The 19592-nt window shown below is 44.3% G+C and overlaps 1 protein-coding gene across 2 annotated transcripts in view; it reads right to left on the bottom strand.

The window, feature by feature from the left end:
* Positions 1 to 19592, bottom strand: part of DMAP1 (DNA methyltransferase 1 associated protein 1) — a 462196-nt gene that overhangs the window by 156363 nt on the left and 286241 nt on the right. For both annotated transcript variants that reach the window (XM_069232858.1, XM_069232859.1), the window contains exons 10-11: positions 15427 to 15499; positions 14568 to 14845 (exon numbers count right to left, since the gene is read on the bottom strand). In XM_069232858.1, coding sequence (XP_069088959.1) covers positions 14568 to 14845; positions 15427 to 15499 — 351 coding nt within the window. The remainder of the gene's footprint in view (positions 1 to 14567; positions 14846 to 15426; positions 15500 to 19592) is intronic.

The following is a 19592-nucleotide window of genomic DNA, read 5'->3' as shown; positions in this document are numbered from 1 at the left end:
TCCCGCAGTGACAAGTTGTAGATATTTGCTGTGCCGGGTGTATGGAAATGTGGAAATAAGCATCTTTAAGATTTAATGATGTAATGTAATCTCCTTGTTATAATAGAGGAATAACATCTTGTAGAGTGACCATAGGGAAATGCTCTGAAAGTATGTATAGATTGAGAGGTCTGAGATCTAGAATTGGTCTTTATGTGGAGTCTTTCTTTGGTATAAGGAAGTATGGGGAACATAGTCCTAGTCATTGCTGTGATAGGGGAACAGATTCTATAACTCCTTTGAGAAGAAGGGATTGTACCTCTTCTTTTAAGACAGTGAGATGGTTGTGCGAAAGTTTCTGAGTGCACAGGGAATATTTGGTGGAATGGAGATGAGTTCTAGACAGTAACCATGTTGGATAATTGACAGAACCCATTGATTGTGGTTATACTGGACCATTGGGGATAGAAATGGGGTAGTCTTCTCCCTGCTGGAGAACTCTGTGCTGGTGGAAGGTGTAGCCAGTCACTGTTGTGTGTTTGAGGCAGAACCTCTGTAAGTGAAGGCCTCCCCTCTACCTCTATTACTGGCACCTCTATATGAACCTCTGTTACAAAAGTGTGTGCTTTATTTTGTTAGGGAGCTGGAAAGCTCAGTCGATGTTGATCTGAAAACTCCCCTAATTTGTGGCCGACTAAAAGTGCCCCTCTGAGGTGTAGTGAATAAGGCCCCCATGGGCTTTGCTGTCTATTGGTATGTTACCTAAAAATGCCATAGATGCACCTTTCTATCTAGTGGAATGCACTCTAGGTGTGATCAAAAGTTGTCTTTTTGCCTTAATGTAACATGTTTGTATGCATTTAACAAACCATCTTGCTAAACCTTGCTTAGAGATAGGATTGCCTTTATGTGGTTGTTGAAAGGCAACAAAAAGTTGTTTTCTTTTTCTAAATTCTTTGATTCTATCTACACAGTACATTAGAGCTCTTTTGAGGTCAAGAGTATGAAGGGCTCTTTCAGCAACTGAGTCTGAATGTGGAAAGAAGACTAGCAATTCCACTGTTTGGTTTATGTTATGTTTGGCAGAAATGTGGGATTTGTTCTAAAGTACACCTTTATGTTTGTGTACTTGGAAAAAAGGTTCTTAAAGAGTGAATGCTTGTATTTTACTAACTCTTTACAATGAAGTAATGGCTACTAGGAAGGTGACCTTCCATGTTAAAAATTGAATCTCACAAGAATGCATGGGTTCAAAAGATGGGCCCATGAGTCTGGTGAGTACGATATTTAGATTCCAAGTAGGAACAGGTGGTGTTCTAGGGGAAATAATAGGTTTTAATCCTTCCATGAAGGATTTTATAACTGGAACTCTGAAGAGAGAGATGTGTTGAATAATCTGCAAGTATGCTGATATTGCAGTAAGATGGATTTAATGGATGAGAAAGCTAGATTTGATTTATGCAAATGAAGTAGATAGCATACAATATCTTGTATTGATGCTGTAAGTGGATCAGTATTTTTAGATTGACAGTAATAAACAAATCTTTTCCATTTGTTAGCATAGCATTGCCTAGTTGTAGGTTTACATGCTTGCTTGAGCACTTCCATGCTTTCTAATGGAAGTTTTAAGTATCCAAATTCTATGACTTCAGAAGCCAAATCGCTAAGTTGAGAGCACTGGGGTTTGGATGCCTGATTTGTCCTTTGTTTTGTGTTACCAAATCCGGTATGTTTGGAAGTTTGGAGTGAAGTACTACTGACAGGTCTAGGAGTGTGGTGTACCAATGTCGTCGTGCCCACGTTGGGGCTCTGAGTATCGTGGTGAGAGAGGTCTGACGTAGTTTGTTGACCCGAAAGGGAAGTAGCGGGAGAGGGGGAAAAGCGTAACAAATATACCTGACCAGTTGATCCATAGAGCACTGCCCTTGGATAGAGGATGTGGGTGAATAGGTCTATTTCTGGTGTTCCCCAATTTTGAAAGTACTTTTGAAGTACCTGAAAGTGAATCTCCCATTTGTGTGTCTGTTGGTGGGTTCTGCTTAGAAGATCCGCTAGCTGATTGTGTAGTCCTGGAATGCATTCAGCTAATGGATGAATGTGATTGAGAATTGCCCATTTCCATATAGTTTGGGCTAGAAGGGACTGTTAAGATGAATGTGACCCGCCTTGTTTCTTCAGGTAATACATGGTTGTCATATAGTCTTTTTTTATCAGCACAATCTTGTGTTTGAGAAGGGGTTGAAAATCGGTTAGAGCAAGGAACACAGCTAATAATTTTAAATGGTTTATGTGAAAGTTTCTCTGTTTTTAATCCCATTCCCCTTGAATGGTAAGGTTGTTGAGAAGAGCTCCCCAAACTATCATTGATGCATCTGTTATTATGGTCTGAGGCACAGGGTCTTGAAATGACAGCCCCTTCATTAAATTGCAGAGATTCCACCACTGAAGGGACTTGTGCGTTTGGCAGTCCAACAAGACTAGATCTTGCAACTGACCCTGTGCTTGAGACCACTGCTGTGAGAGGCACTGTTGTAGTGTCCTCATGTTCACTCTTGCATGCGGTACTATTGCTATGCAGGATGCCATCATTCCTAAGATTTTCATGATAAATTTTAGAATGTAATGTTGATTTGGCTGTATTTGTGGTATGAGATTTTGGAAAGCTTGTATCCTTTGTATTTGGATAGGCTAAGGTTCTTTGCCTATTTAAAATAGCACCTAGGTAAGGTTGTACCTGTGCTGGCTGAAGATGAGGTTTTTGGAAATTGAGAGTGAACCCTAGTGTATGTAGGGTCTCTATTACGTATTGAGTGTGTTGTTGGAATTGCATAAAATTGCTTGATTTTATTAGCCAATCGTCTAGCTATGGAAAGACATGTATGTGTTGTCTTCTTAGGTAGGCTGCTACTACCTCTAGACATTTTGTGAATACCCTTGGAGCTGTTGTTATGCCGAATGGTAGAACTCTGAACTGATGTTTTCCTGCTATCACAAACCTGAGGTATTTTCTGTGAGCTGGATGGATGGGTATATGGAAATACGCATCTTTGAAGTCTAATGCAGTATTGTAATCTTGTTTTTGTAGTAGTGGAAGGACGTCCTATAGAGTTACCATGTGAAAGTGTTCTGACAGGATATATAGATTCAGAGATCTGAGGTCTATGATGGGCCTGAGAGTGCCATCCTTTTTGGGAATGAGGAAGTATAGTGAGTATACTCCTGTTCCTTGTTGAGAATGTGGGACCAATTCTATTGCTTGTGTTAGTAGTAGAGATTGTACTTCTTGCTGTAATAGAACATTGTGTTCTGGGAACAGCTTGTGGTAACGTGGAGGAATGTTTGTAGGGGTAGAAATCAATTCTAGACAATAGCGATTGCGGATAATTGAAAATACCCAATGGTCTGTGGTGATGTTTTGCCAATGGGAGTGGAATTGCTGCAGTCTTTCCTCCAAAGGAGATGTGTGGGGTTGAGGGATGGCAAATAAGTCACTGTTTTGATGGGGTAGTGGCTTGTTTTGAAGTTTGGAACTTGCCTCTGTTTCTCAAAAATGGGCATCTGTAAGACCCTCTAAATCCCCTTCTCTGTTGCTGCTGCTGTTGCCTCAGTGGATTGTGGCTTGAATCCGCCTCTGAACTGTTGTCTGGGAAAGGAGCCTTTATAGGGTGTTGTGTATAATGCTCCTATTGCTTTGGCAGTGTCTGAGTCTTTCCTCAGTTTTTCTTTGGCCGTATCGACTTCAGGGCCAAACAAATGGTTCTTATTAAAAGGCATGTTGAGCACTGCCTGCTGGATTTCTGGTTTAAAACCAGAAGAACATAGCCATGCATGTCTATGTATAATAATGGCAGTATTGACACTTCTAGCTGCTGTATCTGCAGCATCAAGGGCAGACCGTATCTGATAACTGTTTATGGCCTTACTCACCTTTACAATTTGCTGTGCCCTTTTTTAGTGTTCCTTTGGGAGGTGCTTTAGGAGTTCCTGCATCTCGTCCCAGTGGGCTCTATCGTATCTCGCTAGCAAGGCTTGCAAGTTGGTATTTCGCCATTGGTTGGCCGCCTGTGTGGCCACTCTCTTACCAGCAGCATCGAATTTCCTACTCTCCTTATCACGGGGAGGAGCATCCCCTGATGACTGGCTATTAGCCCTCTTTCTAGCTGCACTTACTACCACGGAGTCTGGAGGACCTTGGTGTGTAATATAATCAGGGTCTGCAGGAGCAGGTTTATACTTTTTATCAATGCGTGGAGTAATTACTCATTAAATATTTGATCTGCATGTTTAACCATGCCAGGTAGCATTGGAAGGCATTGGTATCTTGAGTGGGTGGAGGATAGAGTGTTAAACAAAAAATCCTCTTCTAGGGGCTCAGTGGACATAAGACCCCATGGTATGCTGCTGCCCTGGAAACAACCTGCGTGTATGCAGTAGTGTCCTATGGTGGAGAATGCTTGGAAGGCTATAAATCAGGGTCATTGTCAGGAATAGGATCTGGGTTGTATAGATTTCTAGCATCCACTGTATCACCATGTGAATACTGCGAATGAGTTGGTGAAGATAAAAGGTGGTGGACTAGTGGGTAGAGAGGGGAAAAACAAAGTTGTGGTGAATGAGGGAGAGAAGTATGGACAGGTGCTGGCTTCTCCTTCTGTTTATAATTTTTTACTGGTGGTTGAGCAGTGTCTAATTGTTCCTGTAAGGCCAGCTTCCTTTTTGTTTGCAGAGGAGGTGCAGTAACTATTCTGCCCGTCTCTTTGTGGATGTGAATCCTGGATTGTCTTTTATCTATAACCTCAAGGACAGGATGAATCTCAGTGTCCTAATCAGAAGGTCTATAAGACTGTTCAGGCAGAGATTTTGAGCTCTGTTTAAGATGGCTCAAAAGTCCTTGCTCTTCTGAATAAGAAGATTTTTTCGGTTCTGAAGATGGAAGCTTTTTCGGTCCCGAAAATGGGGTCAGTTGGTTCAGCTCCTAAGTAGGGCATCGAGGCTTCGACTCCGAGGAGTGAGGACGCTTGCTTGAGTCCGAAGCAGAACTCTTCATGGATTTACTCGACTCCAATACCGACGGAGGAGTGGCCTTTTTCAGCACCGAACCAGGTCGGCCGACGATAGTCTTTTTTCAGGTTGAACCATAGCTCTCTGGCAGTATTGGCCTATCTTCTTCCGATTCTTGTTCACAGTCAGTGTCTCTGATGGAGACCGATGTCTGCGCCTGTTCTTCTTTTATGATGTTGAGATGTTCCGTACTCTTCAACGACATTTCCAATCTTCTGGCTCTCCGATCACGCAGGGACTTCTTGGTTCGAAACGATCAACAGGCCTCACAATCATCTTCTTTGTGATCGGGAGAAAGACACAGATTACAAACAAGGTGTTGGTCTGAGTAGGGAAATTTTGCACGGCATCAAGGACAAAATCAAAATGAGTCCGATCCATCAAGCTTCGACGCGGTAGGCCCGAACATGCCCGAGTTGGGCACATGCGCCCAGAAGGGCGAAATCTAATTTCAGACGGTATTATCGGTTCGAGGCTAGGTGGAAACGCAATCGAAATAATACCGATTCGAAAACTCAGAGCGAGAGGAAACATGTCGAACCAGACAGTGGAAAGAAAACAAACAATGGAGTTGATGCCCATGCGCAGTATGACCGAGAGGAGTCGTCACTCGATCCTGTGACTCCGAAAAGACTTCTTCGAAGAAAAACAACTTATAACACTCCGAGCCAAACACTAGATGGCGGAATAATGCATAGCATGTGTTTCTGCAGCTACACATGCCATCTAATATGACTCCTCTCTGTGATAGTACGCAAGAGCATCGAGTCCTTTGTTAGATTATTTTCCTGCAGGAGGATACATTAAGGAATGAGAAATTGTATATGTACAGATATATAGTAAGTAAGAAGATGTCAATACAATATATATCCATATTTACATAAGAAAGTACTACAACAGCTACGGGGAGGAGGGAGGCAGCATGTCAATCTGCAGCACTACATGCCACAAACAGATGTATACTGGGTAAGTGACATTTTCCGTTCGATGGCATGGGTAGCTGCAGATACACTTGCTGTGCATAGACTGACAAGCAGTCCCCTCCTAAATAAGCGGTGGCTAGCCTGTAAGAGTTAGAGTAGTTTGAAATAGTGTTTTAAGCACTGCTTGACCAACATTTGCTTGTTGGCGGGATAGTACATCCACACAGCAGTGTTTTGTAAATGTGTGTGCTGTGGACCATGTGGCTGCTTTGCGTATGTCTGCCATTAGTATAGTCCCTAAAAATGCCATTGAAGCTCCTTTAGGAGTTACTAATAGACCCCTTTTACCTTTAATATAGAAATGTTGAATACACTTTACTATCCATCTGGCCAATCCTTGTTTTGAAATAGGATTGCCTTTATGAGGCTGTTGAAAAGCTACAAAAAGTTGTTAGATTTTCTAAAATGTTTTGTTCTGCCTATATAATACACGAGAGCTCTTTTGGGATCAAGAGTGTGGAGAGCTCTTTCAGTAACTGAATCTAGCTGTGGGAAGAAGACTGGCAATTCCACTGACTGACTGATGTGAAATGGTGAAACCACTTTGGGTAGGAATTTTGGTTTTGCCCTAGGTACTATTTTGTGTTTGTGAATTTGGAAGAATGGTTCTTCTAAAGTAAATGCTTGAATTTCACTTACTCTCCTTAAAGAGGTAATTGCTACCAGGAAAGAAACTTTCCATGGGAGAAATTGGAGAGCCCAAGAACGCATGGGTTCAAAACAAAATGGACCCATAATCCTTGTGAGCACAATATTAAGATTCCAGGCAGGAGCTGGAGGAGCTCTCAGTGGGATAACTCTTTTAAGGCATTCCATAAATGCTTTTATGACAGGGATTCGTAACATAGAGGTATGCTGTCTGTTTTGGAGGTAGGCTGATATTGCGGTTAAATGAATTTTAATAGATGAATATCCAAGATGTTCTTTCTGTAAGTGAAGCACATAACAGACAATATCCTGTACTGATGCTTTAAGTGGATTAATGTTTTTGGGTTGACAGTATTATACAAAGCGTTTCCATTTAGGTACATAGCACTGCCTGCTTGTAGGTTTACGTGCTTCCTTTCAGATGTCCATACACTCAGATCGAAGCTGTAGATATCCAAAGTCTATGACCTTGGGAGCCAAATCGCCAGGTTGGGCATGCTGGGATTGGGATGCCTGATTTGACCTGTGTTTGAGTCAATAGGTCTGGTCTCTTTGGGAGTTTGTGTAGTGGTACTACAGATAGATCCAATAGTGTTGTGTACCAGTGTTTAAGTGCCCACGTGGGAGCTATGAGAATCATAGTGAGGGAGGTGTGACATATCTTGTTGACCAGAAATGGAAGTAGTGTGAGAGGGGAAAAGCGTAAGCAAATATCCCTGACCAATTGATCAATAGAGCATTGCCCTTGGATCGAGGGTGTGGGTACCTGGATGTGAAGTTTGGGCATTTTGCGTTTTCGCTTGTTGTGAAAAAGGTCTTTGTTTGACATTCCTGACATGTGAAAGTACTGTTGAATTACTTGTGGATAAATCTCCCATTTGTGTATTTGTTGCTGCGTCCTGGCTAAGAGGTCCACTAGTTGGTTGTGTATCCCTGGGATATACTCTGCTAGTAGGTGAACATGATTGTCCATTGCCCACTTCCAAATTGTTTGTGCTAGAGCGGACAATTGGGATGAGTGTCCCCCAGTGTTTGCAGATAATACATTGTTGTCATGTTGTCTGTCCTTATAAGAACTGTCTCGTGTGTGATCAGTGGCTGGAATGCTTTGGTTGCTAAGACCACTGCTAGCAATTCTAACTGGTTTATGTGGTAATTCTGCTGGATTGCGTCCCATTCTACCTGTATAGTAAGATTGTTGACATGGGCTCCCCAACCTGTTATTGATGCATCTGTGGTGATTATGGTCTGTGGCACAGGGTTCTGAAATAGCAGCCCTTTTGATAAGTTGGTGTGACTCCACCATTGCAGAAAGTTATAAGTTTGGTGGTCCAACAACACTAGATCATGAAGTTGACTCTGCCTGGGACCATTTAAGTAAAAGACACTGTTGTAGGGGTCTCATATTTAGACGTGCATTGGCACTAATTATATGCACAATGCCATCATTCCCAATAGTTTCATACCAAACATTACAGTGTAAGTTTGATTGTAATGCAGCTGAGATATGAGACTGGGGAATGCTTGAATTCTTTGTAGGTTTGGGTAGGCCAATGCTAACAGTGTTCAGAATTGCTCCCAGATATGGTTGTATTTGCGCTGGTTCAAGGCGAGATTTCTGATAATTGATTATGAACCCTAGCCTGTGTAGTATTGTGTGTGTTGCTGACAGGTGTGAATGGTGCTGGCTTTTATGAGCCAGTCATCCAGATAGGGAAAGGCATGTATATACTGTATTCTGAGGTATGCTTCAACCACTGCTAGGCATTTGGTAAATACCCTTGGTACTATTGTTACTCCAAAGGGCAGCACTTTGAATTGGTAGAGCTTGCCTGCTATGACTAACCTTAAGTATTTTTGTTGTGCTGGATGTATGGGAATATGGAAGTAAGCATCTTTTAGATCTAATGATGTCATGTAGTCTTGTTTTTGTAGCAAAGAAATGACATCCTGAAGAGTGGCCATGTGGAAATGCTCTGAGAGAATGTATTGATTGAGGGGTCTGAGATCGAGGATTAATCTGAATGCCCCATACTTCTTTGGTATGAGAAAGTATAGAGATTAACCTCTGTGGCATAGGTAAGTCACCCCTCTAGCAGGCCTTATAGCCCTAAGGCTTGGTGCACTATACCACAGGTGAGGGCATATGTGCATGAGCACTATGCCCCTACAGTGTCTAAGCAAAACCTTAGAAATTGTAAGTGCAGGTTAGCCATAAGAGTATATGGTCTGGGAGTTTGACAAACAACTCCACAGTTCCATAATGGCTACACTGAAAACTGGGAAGTTTGGTATCAACCTTCTCAGCACAATAAATGCACACTGATGCCAGTGTGCAATTTATTGTAACATACACCCAGAGGGCATCTTAGAGATGCCCCCTGAATACCAATCCGACTTCTAGTGTAGGCGAGCTAGTTTCTGCCAGCCTGCCACACACCAGACATGTTGCTGGCCACATGGGGAGAGTGCCTTTGTCACTCTGTGGCCAGGAACAAAGCCTGTACGGGGTGGAGGTGATTCTCACCTCTCCCTGCAGGAACTAGAACACCTGGCGGTGAGCCTCAAAGGCTCACCCCTTTTGTTACAGCGCCCCAGGTCCCAGGAAATCAGATTCCTGCAACCTGAAGAAACTAGAAGGACTGCTGACCTACAAGCCTGCAGAGAAGGAGGAAGACGACAACTGCTTTTGCCCCAGCCCTATAGGCCTGTCTCCAACTTCAAAAACCTGCACCAGCGACACATCCGACAGGGACCAGTGACCTCTGAAGCCTCAGAGGACTGCCCTGGACTAAAGGGCCAAGAAACTCCTGTGAACAGCAGCCCTGTTCAAAACCAGCTACTTCTTTGCAACAAAGAAGCAACTTTCAAAGAATGCACGTTTCCCGCCGGAAGCGTGAGACTTCACACTCTGCACCCCACGCCCCCGGCTCGAGATCCAGAGAACAAACACCTCAGGGAGGACTCCCCGGCAACTGCGAGCCCATGAGTAACCAGAGACGACCCCCTTGAGCCCCCACAGCGACGCCTGCAGAGAGAATCCAGAGGCTCCCTCTGACCACGACTGCCTGTAACAAGGGACCTGACGCCTGGGACCAACACTGCCCCTGCAGCCCCCAGGACCTGAAGGAACTGAACTTCAACACAGGAGTGACCCCCAGACGACCCTCTGCCCTGCCCAGGTGGTGGCTGTCCCGAGAAGTACCCCCTGTGCCTGCCTGCACCGCTAGAGTGACCCCTGGGTCCCTCCATTGTTTCCTACCTGAAACATGATGCCTGCTTTGCACACTGCACCCGGCCGCCCCTGTGCTGCTGAGGATGTGTTTTGTGTGCCTACTTGTGTTTCCCCGCTTCACTCCCCCCCCCTCCCAAAGTGCTCTACAAACCCCCCCGGTCTTCCCCCCCGAGGACGCGGGTACTTACCTGCTGGCAGACTGGAACCGGAGAACCCCTTTTCTCCATAGGCGCCTATGTGTTTTGGGCACCTCTTTGACCTCTGCACCTGACCGGCCCTGAGCTGCTGGTGTGGTAACTTTGGGGTTGCCTTAAACCCCCGGCAGTGGGCTGCCTATGCCCCAGAGCTGATACTTGTAAGTGTTTTACTCACCTCCTAATCTAACCTTTACTTACCTCCCCCAGGAACTGCTGATTTTTGCAGTGTCCACTTTGAAAATAGCTTATTGCCATTTTTACAAAAACTGTATAAGATATTGCTTTTGTTCAAAGTTCCTAAAGTGTCTAAGTGAAGTACCTTACATTTAAAGTGTTTAATGTAAATCTTGAACCTGTGGTTCTTAAACTAAGAAAATATATTTATCAATATAAAACCCTACTGGCCTGGAGTAAGTCTTTTAGTGTGTGTTCCTCATTTATTGCCTGTGTGTGTGTGTACAACAAATGCTTAACACTACCCTCTGATAAGCCTACTGCTCGACCACACTACCACAAAATAGAGCATTACAATGATCTACTTTTGCCTCTATCTTACCTCTTAGGGGAACCCTTGGACTCTGTGCACACTATTTCTTACTTTGAAATAGTATATATAGAGCCATCTTCCTACACTGTGCATAGACTACAAAGCAGTTTGTCCTCCCATAAAAGCGGTGGTTAGCCTGTAGAAGTTGAAGTTGTTTGAAATAATGTTCTGAGTACAGCCTCACTGTAAGGAAATGGCTCCCTGTTGCAGTTACCCCTCACTTTTTGCCTGATACTGATGCTAACTTGACTGAGAAATGTGCTGGGACCCTACTAACCAGGCCCCAGCACCAGTGTTCTTTCACCTAAAATGTACCATTGTTTCCACAATTGGCACACCGATAAGTCCCTTGTAAAAGGTACCAGTGGTACCAAGGGCCCTGTGACCAGGGAAGGTCCCTAAGGACTGCAGCAAATGTTGTGCCACCCTAAGGGACCCCTCACCTAACACATATGCACTGCCATTGCAGATTGTGTGTTTTGGTGGGGAGAAAAAGGCAAAGTCGACATGGCATCCCCCTCAGGATGCCATGCACACAAAATACTGCCTGTGGCTTAGGTAAGTCACCCCTCTAGCAGGCCTTACAACCCTAAGGCAGGGTGCACTATACCACAGGTGAGGGCATAGCTGCATGAGCAATATGCCCCTACAGTGTCTGAGTCTATTCTTAGACATTGTGAGTACAGTTGTGGCCATATTAAGTATATGGTGTGGGTGTTTGTCAAAAACGATCTCCACAGCTCCATATTGGCTACACTGAATGCTGGGAAGTTTGGTATCCAACTTCTCAGAATAATAAACCCACACTGATACCAGTGTTGGATTTATTAAACAATGCACACAGAGGGCATCTTAGAGATACCCCTTGGATTTTACCCAATTGTTCAGTGCAGGACTGACTGGTCTGTGCCAGCCTGCTGCTGAGGGACGAGTTTCTGACCCCATGTGGTGAGGGCCTTTGTGCTCTCTGAGGACAGAAACAAAAGCCTGCTATGGGTGGAGGTGCTTCACACCTCCCCCCTGCAGGAACTGTAACACCTAGCAGTGAGCTTCAAAGGCGCAGGCTTCATGTTACAATGCCACAGGGCACTCCAGCTAGTGGAGATGCCCGCCCCCTGGACACAGCCCCCACTTTTGGCGGCAAGTCTAGGGGAGATAATGAGAAAAACAAGGAGGAGTCACTCCCCAGTCAGGACAGCCCCTAAGGTGTCCTGAGCTGAGGTGACTAACTTTTAGAAATCCTCCATCTTGCAGATGGAGGATTCCCCCAATAGGATTAGGGATGTGCCCCCCTCCCCACCGGGAGGAGGCACAAAGAGAGTGTAGCCACCCTCAAGGGCAGTAGCCATTGGCTACTAACCTCCCAGACCTAAACACACCCCTAAATTGAGTATTTAGGGGCTCCCAGAACCGAGGAAGATAGATTCCTGCAACCTGAAGACGAAGAAGGACTGCTGACCTGAAGCCCTGCAGAGAAGACAGAGACACCAACTGCTTTGGCCCTAGCCCTACCGGCCTGTCTCCCCACTTCAAGAAAAACTGCAACAGCGACGCATCCCCCAGGGTCCAGCGACCATTGACACCTGAGGACTACCCTGCATCTAAAAGGACCAAGAAACTCCAGAGGACAGCAGCCCTGTTCACCAGAAACTGCAACTTTGCAACAAAAAAGCAACTTTTAAAGACCACACGTTTCCCGCCGGAAGCGTGAGACTTTCCACTCTGCACCCGATGCCCCCGGCTCGACCTGCGGAAAACTAACTCTACAGGGAGGACTCCCCGGCGACTGCGAGCCCGTGAGTAGCCAGAGTTGACCCCCCTGACCCCCCCACAGCGACGCCTGCAGAGGGAATCCAGAGGCTCCCCCTGACCGCGACTGTCTGCTTAAAGGAACCAGACGCCTGGAAAACACACTACACCCGCAGCCCCCAGGACCTGAAGGAACCGAACTCCAGTGCAGGAGCGACCCCCCAGGCGGCCCTCTTCCTAGCCCAGGTGGTGGCTGCTCCGAGGAGCCCCCCCTTGCCTGCATCGCTAAAGAGACTCCCGGGTCTCCCCATTGAACCCTATTGCAAACCTGACGCCTGTTTGCACTCTGAACCCGGCCGCCCATGTGCCGCTAAGGGTGTACTTTCTGTGCCTGCTTGTGTCCCCCCCCGGTGCCCTCCAAAACCCCCCTGGTCTGCCCTCCGAAGTCGCGGGTACTTACCTGCAGGCAGACTGGAACCAAGGCACCCCTATTTCCATTGAAGCCAATGTGTTTTGGGCACCACTTTGACCCCTGCACCTGACAGGCCCTGAGCTGCTGGTGTGGTAACTTTGGGGTTGCCTTGAACCCCCAACAGTGGGCTACCTTGGACCCAACTTTAAACGCTGTAAGTGCTTTACTTACCTGTGAACCTAACAAATACTTACCTCCCCCAGGAACTGTTGATTTTTGCACGGTGTTCATTTTTAAAATAGCTTATTGCCATTTTTGCCAAAACTGTACATGCCATTGTGAGGATTCAAAGTTCCTAAGATACCAGAGTGAAATACCTTTCATTTAAAGTATTGTTTGTAAATTTTGAACCTGTGGTTCTTAACATAAACTAAGAAAATATTTTTCTATATAAAAACTATTGGCCTAGAGTAAGTCTTTGAGTGTGTGTTCCTCATTTATTGCCTGTGTGCGTACAACAAATGCTTAACACTACCCTCTGATAAGCCTACTGCTCGACCACACTACCACAAAATAGAGCATTAGAATTATCTAATTTTGCCACTATCTTACCTCTAAGGGGAACCCTTGGACTCTGTGCAAACTATTTCTTACTTTGAAATAGTATATACAGAGCCAACTTCCTACAAATATGCCATCTTCTTCAATGTTTTAATAGCTTTTAATAGTTTTTGTCCAGCTTTAAACTGAAGCCTTATAGAACATGAAACTCACTCTAATTAAGACAGCCACATTCATCCATAATCTATCACAACATGTATCTTTTTCTCAGATGCCTCAAGTTCAAAGATGATCCTAGGCTTCACTGGATTACTTGAAAGCCACAGTGCAATTTCTGTCACTGTTGGACAGCCATTATGTTTGCGCTTGGAAGCACTGAACTGGAAATGTGCTTAGAAGCAGCACCCTGTGGGCAAGTAAATGTTTTATCAATGGTGTTAAGCAGTGAAGTTATGGTAGTCAAATAGAAGTTGCACAAAACAAGTTTCAGGTGTAGTAAGTTACTACCTATTGCTTCCAGGATACTTTAGGAGACCCCTGTCCCCTACAGCTATATGAAGGGGAAAACAAGTATGTGACTAACATTCAGTAACCATAGAGTGGGCAGAGGGCAGGTAATAGGAAAGGCGATCAGGTAACAGGAGAGGCGTTATTGAGGGGGAAAAAAGGCGTCATTGCTTACTTTCAAAGTGCAGCCTAAGGTCACATTATCTGTCTCTCATAGGCCTGCTAAACTAAACACCTCTTCAATTATTTTTTTCTCACATGGTCAAAAACATAAAACGGATGCACCTCTTATCAGATTACGCGTTGAAATAAAAACTTTGAAAAACCCAGGGCTATTGCTACAATAATAAATGGGTTTTCGCCATGTACCTGGCGATGCATTTTTATTTTTATGTATATACATATATATTCGTAGTTTTTATTTTAGGCATGCTATAATTAAGATTACCTGTACAAAAGAGACAGAAAACACTTGCTCTAATATTGGAGTGTTAATTGCTTTCTGTTCAAAATAAAATTGCACATAGTGACTAGATGTTTGTATTATATAATACCAATACCATGCAAGAAATATGCTGCTTTTTCTAGATCTAGGGTACAGATTGGCCTAAGTTGAAGTTTTAGACCCCTTTCTCCATACACCAGCACCCCAGGACCAGGAAAGCTTGAAACATGGCTGTTTACTTACAGAGTTTGGGGTAAGAGGTGCTCCGACCACATCAATAATTTGATCTTTTAATTCTCCCTTTGGCTCATCCGTGGGGAGGTGCCCGTCTACTCCAGTGCTGTCCCCACCGGGAGTAGATCTGCCTCCAGTTTTGGCCAGGGCTTCATGACGGTGACGAAGCATCTGCAGCTCGTACTCACAGTTGGCATAGGCCTGCTTCAGCTCATAAAGCAACACGAGGTCACTTCGTAATTCGTTATACATATGAACAATCTCCTCTGTAGGCATTGGGATTAGATCTGGAGGGGAGCAAAATAACAGTAGGATAATTAACTACAAGAACAAATAGTTAGTGCTTAATAATGGTTACCAATAATTACCATACATCATTATCTCAGTAATAGAGATATTAAACAGCCATGTTGTGACTTTTCTAAAGTTTACAAGATTAACTATCCCTTAGAGGCAGATTAGTTTTAACCATAACAAAAACAATCTTTCACCTCGGTATGCGGGGGTGTCCTTTCCTAGAGGATCATCTCCATGTATGTCCCACTACAGACAAACTCACTAAATTACTATGATCCCATTAATATAAGAGAGCCACTGACTTCCGTTCCTCTCTGAATGTCTATCCTTGCAACTAAATGTGCCTCATATGACAAAATACATCAACCAAGATACCGTCTTTCATTCCCATTAGGACAAGTAGAGTCACCTTCATCCAGCTTTTAACCTTTAACTCAAATGCAAAAAATACCTGCAAGTTTTGAAATAATTCCTGTAATATATTTTTTCTTCAATATACTCCATATTCAATCTCATGCACCTGTCTTCCTTGTGCACCACCTTTTACTTTCTTTTGTCCATTTTTACTTACCTACTCCCAATTCAGTTAACATCTGCTCAAGGGCTTTAATCTTCTTCTGTCCTACAGAGCTTGGCAGTTTCATCTACAGAATACAAAGATAGGAACAGGAGAGGCAGCCAGAGTTAGCCTATATTCTTAAGGCTTTGAGTTCCAAAGGCAAGAGTCTTTCTTTTACATTTTGAACCCCAAAAGGGAAAAAAGGAGGAGGGAGTTTGCTGAAGTGCATAATATATGAGAGAGAGAGAGAGAGAGCGAGAGACAGCGCGACAGAGAAAGGCAGAGCGAGAGAGAGACAGAGAGGTGTATTTCAAAGATTAAAAGTTCCAAGCTATAACAAGAAACAGCAGTGGCTCTACTAAATAGGTTGGTGGGTTCTGTAGGGGTCACAGATGACCAGCAGGCAAAAAAGAGAAAGCTAAACTTAGGGCATTAAATGAAAACATCTATATTGATGAATTCATAAATGGTTCCCTCTCTAAGACAGCCCTATCTACAGTTTTCAACTTTAGGCACAATCTTCCCTCTTCCTCATGACAGCTGATGAGTACTTTCTCTTTTTCAACCAGAAGAGCTTTGTGTTGTGCTGTAGAGATAACAGGAGCTCCAACAAAAACAGGAGACATTAAATGTCAGGCAGATGAGAGGAAGATAAGAGCACAAACGAAGAGAGGTAGATCGGACAAGGAAGCAGCAGGTAAGCATGAGGAAAGGATGAATGTAGGGCTCATTAAATAAAATTACAAAACAGTATTGACAGCCTAGAATGGTATTGCACACATTGTGAGAGAACAGAAAACAAGAGCATGTGATGTGAAGAGCATTAGATGGAAGAGTGAGGTTTGATTCCTTCTGCTAGGGCTGGCACAGGAAAGGAGAATTAAGAATGTGATGGAACACAGCATGGTTGTGAGCACAGGGCTGGTGTGGGCATAGGGAGAGAGAGAGCACATGAGGCTAAAATACAAAGTATGAAGCAACACAAGGAAAACACTAGAAGGCAGGCATACAGGAAAAGAAAAGAAAACAGGATAAAAGGCACATGAGATGAGAAAGGTCATGATGTCAGAATACCAGATGGATGGGCACCTTACTAAAAGTGCAGAATGGAAAATAACAAGATGGGAGTACATGGGATGGGTTAGAGAAGGGCGGGCTTGGTTATAGGATGGGTTAGAGAAGGGCGGGCTTGGTTATAGGATGGCTAGAGTAGGTCAGATGTGTAATAAGGTACATGATTAATAAAAAGCTAAAAACTGAAGAGAGCATTTCTGTTCCTGTATGCAAATAAGGGGAGAAGATGGAGGCCCTCTAAGCATGGAGAAGCATTCCCTTGCAAGCACTGTGAAGTCACCAGAATGGGCAGTAGAAGGAACTACATTCAAGTGTAAGCAATTTAAGTGTAAGCAATTTCAGTCTTAACATTTGTATTAGAACGATTCCTCTTTTAGCTTCACCCTCTGCTCAGTGGAGCATACAGACTTTGCCTATATCAAATGAAAATAGCCTTCACAAAAGATTTCATGCCAGGGGTCAGGAGATGACCACTGTGTGAAGGTGAGAGTTGAAATAGCTGGGCGTGTGCTTATAAAACAAGTGCAAGTGTTTGGGAGAAGAAGTTACATTGGATAATGCTTTTTCTGGTGGGTATTCAAATGTAGATTATTCACCTTTTACCTACCTATGCCCCAGGAGTCAGAGTGGATTTGGAAATGTTTCATCACTACCCTGCACGCAAGTAGCGTTGAGTATGTCCGTTTTTCAAGTGATGTGCGGAGCCCACATAAGCAATTCCCATGCACGATGAGATCAGTTGATTTCTAGGGTGTGTCTGCCTTAGACACAGAGCCCAAAGGTAGACCAACTTTGACCAGTCTTCAGATCTCTAGACTTGGGACCTTTTTAGATGGGAAGTGAGTCCAATTCACAGTATTGGGAGGATGTTATGTTATGTAAAAGGATTTATAAAGCACAATATTATCCTAAGGAACCTTGTCACTGAGCGGGCTACACTAGAACAGGTCTAGATAAGCCAACAGATTATTAGAAAACAACCACATTTTTTGTTCCTTCCTAAAGGAAATCATTGAGGGCAGAGCTCTAATATGAGGGAAAAGGCTATTCCAGAGTGTGCCAGTCCCTGTGAATAAACTTCTACCGCCCCAATTAGTCTTCCTACATCTTGGGACCGCCAGTTTCCCAACTGCAAAGTTGGTGAGGAATCTGCAGTTAGATGGAGTATCCCGCAGAAAGTGCATTACCAAAGGTTCGTAACTAGTTCTTCTAATGGATACTTTTAACTGCATATTTGCCCCCTTTGAATAGATACCAGTGCTGTACTTCCCAGGTGGCAGGTCTGTGAACTAGCTCAGACCAAAAAGACCTGCACGATAGAGCATGCTAAGTGTCCTTCTCTATGGACCTGGCTGTCCAGACTGTAGTGCTTCATGAACACATGAAATGACATTCACATAATTGCCTGGGGCAGGCACCTCTGCATGCCAACACTGTGGTAGCAGTCTTGGTTCTGGTGGAATGAACCTGCAGCCTACTGGGGGTTGCATCCTAGCCAGTGCAAAGTAAATTTTGCAGAGAACGATTCAGCGAGTGATGTCCTTTTCCTCATTGCCTTGCCTTTCTTTGTCCAGTTAATCCAACATAGTGCTGATCGTCCACACAGTGATCCTAGGTACAATCAATGCAAACGTTGAGGGCTCTTTTAGGATCTAGCCAATGGAGTCTCTCCAACTCCTTAGAGGGGTGAGCTGGTGATATTTTACCCGACATTAAAAGGGGTTTACACTTTGAGGAAAAGAGGCTCACATACTCATCACCAGCTTGTATGGAAAAATGTCATATAAAGGAGGGTTGACAGAGAGGGCTTGCAACTCACTCACACTATGCCAACGATAAGGCAATAAGGAAAACGGTCTTTAGACAGAGAAGCTGCAATAGACAGCTGTGCAGCAGTTCCAAGAGAGTACACATTAGGAAATGTGAGGACTAAGTTCAGTCCCACTGAGGTATAATTAGAGGTGCAGGTAAGAACAACTATTAGAAACATTGCAAAAGTGTATCACAAACGATTTAAATAATTAGTGCTGATCCAGCAACCACAAAAAAAGCTGAAAGAGTAGACAAATAACCTTTAATTGTACCCGAAGCAAGGCCTTGCTGGACTAGGCACAACACAAAAAAATAAAACTTTAGGCAGTTCCACCTGTAGTGGGTCAACCTGGCGAGTGTCGCACCAAAGTACAAATCTGTCACAACAACAAATCCACACAGATTTCGTGGAGGGATGCCTGGCTGACAAGGTAACATGAAAGACTGCTGGAGGGAGGTCTGTGGCAGTCAACAGTTACAACTCATTTTCCAACTAAGGATATGAAGATTGCACAGGCCTTGGTAGAGCACACTGCCCTGCAGCGGTGACAGAAGATTGTCCCAAAGTGGCAGCTTTATCAGAGGACAGATGCTCATGCCAAGGGGTTTCTGGGACCACACTCTATTTGCCCAATCCAAAGCCACTAGGAAGACTTTGGCCCGGTCACAGGTGATCTTCAGAACTCGAGGCAGGGGAGGCAGCCGCAGGAAGGCATACAGGAGTCCCGACCTCCACACCAGGAAGAAGGTGTCCCTGAAAGCAAAAGCTTTCTTTGGAACACCAGCAAGCAAAATTGCTGGCAATACACATTCTCAGCGGTGGCAAAGAGCCTGACCCAAGGCTCTCTGCATTTTCAAAAGATCCCGTGCACCACCTTCTGATGTAATTTGTGTCATCAACTATACGTCGGTGGCTGAAATCATCTGCCCTGGTATAGGAAGATCTCTTCTTGGTGGTAAACCACCAGAAAATTCCCTAGTAGTCTGTCGGAAAGTCCCTCTTTTTGGCATGGTTACACCCACTTTTTGCCTGTACTCAGTGTGCTTAGACTATTTTCATTTGGATCCTGCTAACCTGGACCCCAGTGACCGTGCTCTCCTCTAAATAGGGTTGCTTTGGTACACTTTACACACCACAATTGGCATGTACCCTCAGTACACTGGCATACTGTTGCAAGTCCCCAGTATATGATACTTAGCCACCCAGGGCATTGGTACACCAGAGGTCCCATATGGGCTACAGCATGTATTATGCCACCATGGAAGCCCATGCAAACTGTGTCTGCGGGCCT

This window comes from Pleurodeles waltl, chromosome 4_2 (genome assembly GCF_031143425.1).
Source record: "Pleurodeles waltl isolate 20211129_DDA chromosome 4_2, aPleWal1.hap1.20221129, whole genome shotgun sequence".
NCBI classification, from domain to species: Eukaryota; Metazoa; Chordata; class Amphibia; order Caudata; family Salamandridae; genus Pleurodeles; species Pleurodeles waltl.
Note: the sequence above shows the minus strand (reverse complement) of the source record. Positions and strands in the feature narration are given on the sequence as shown.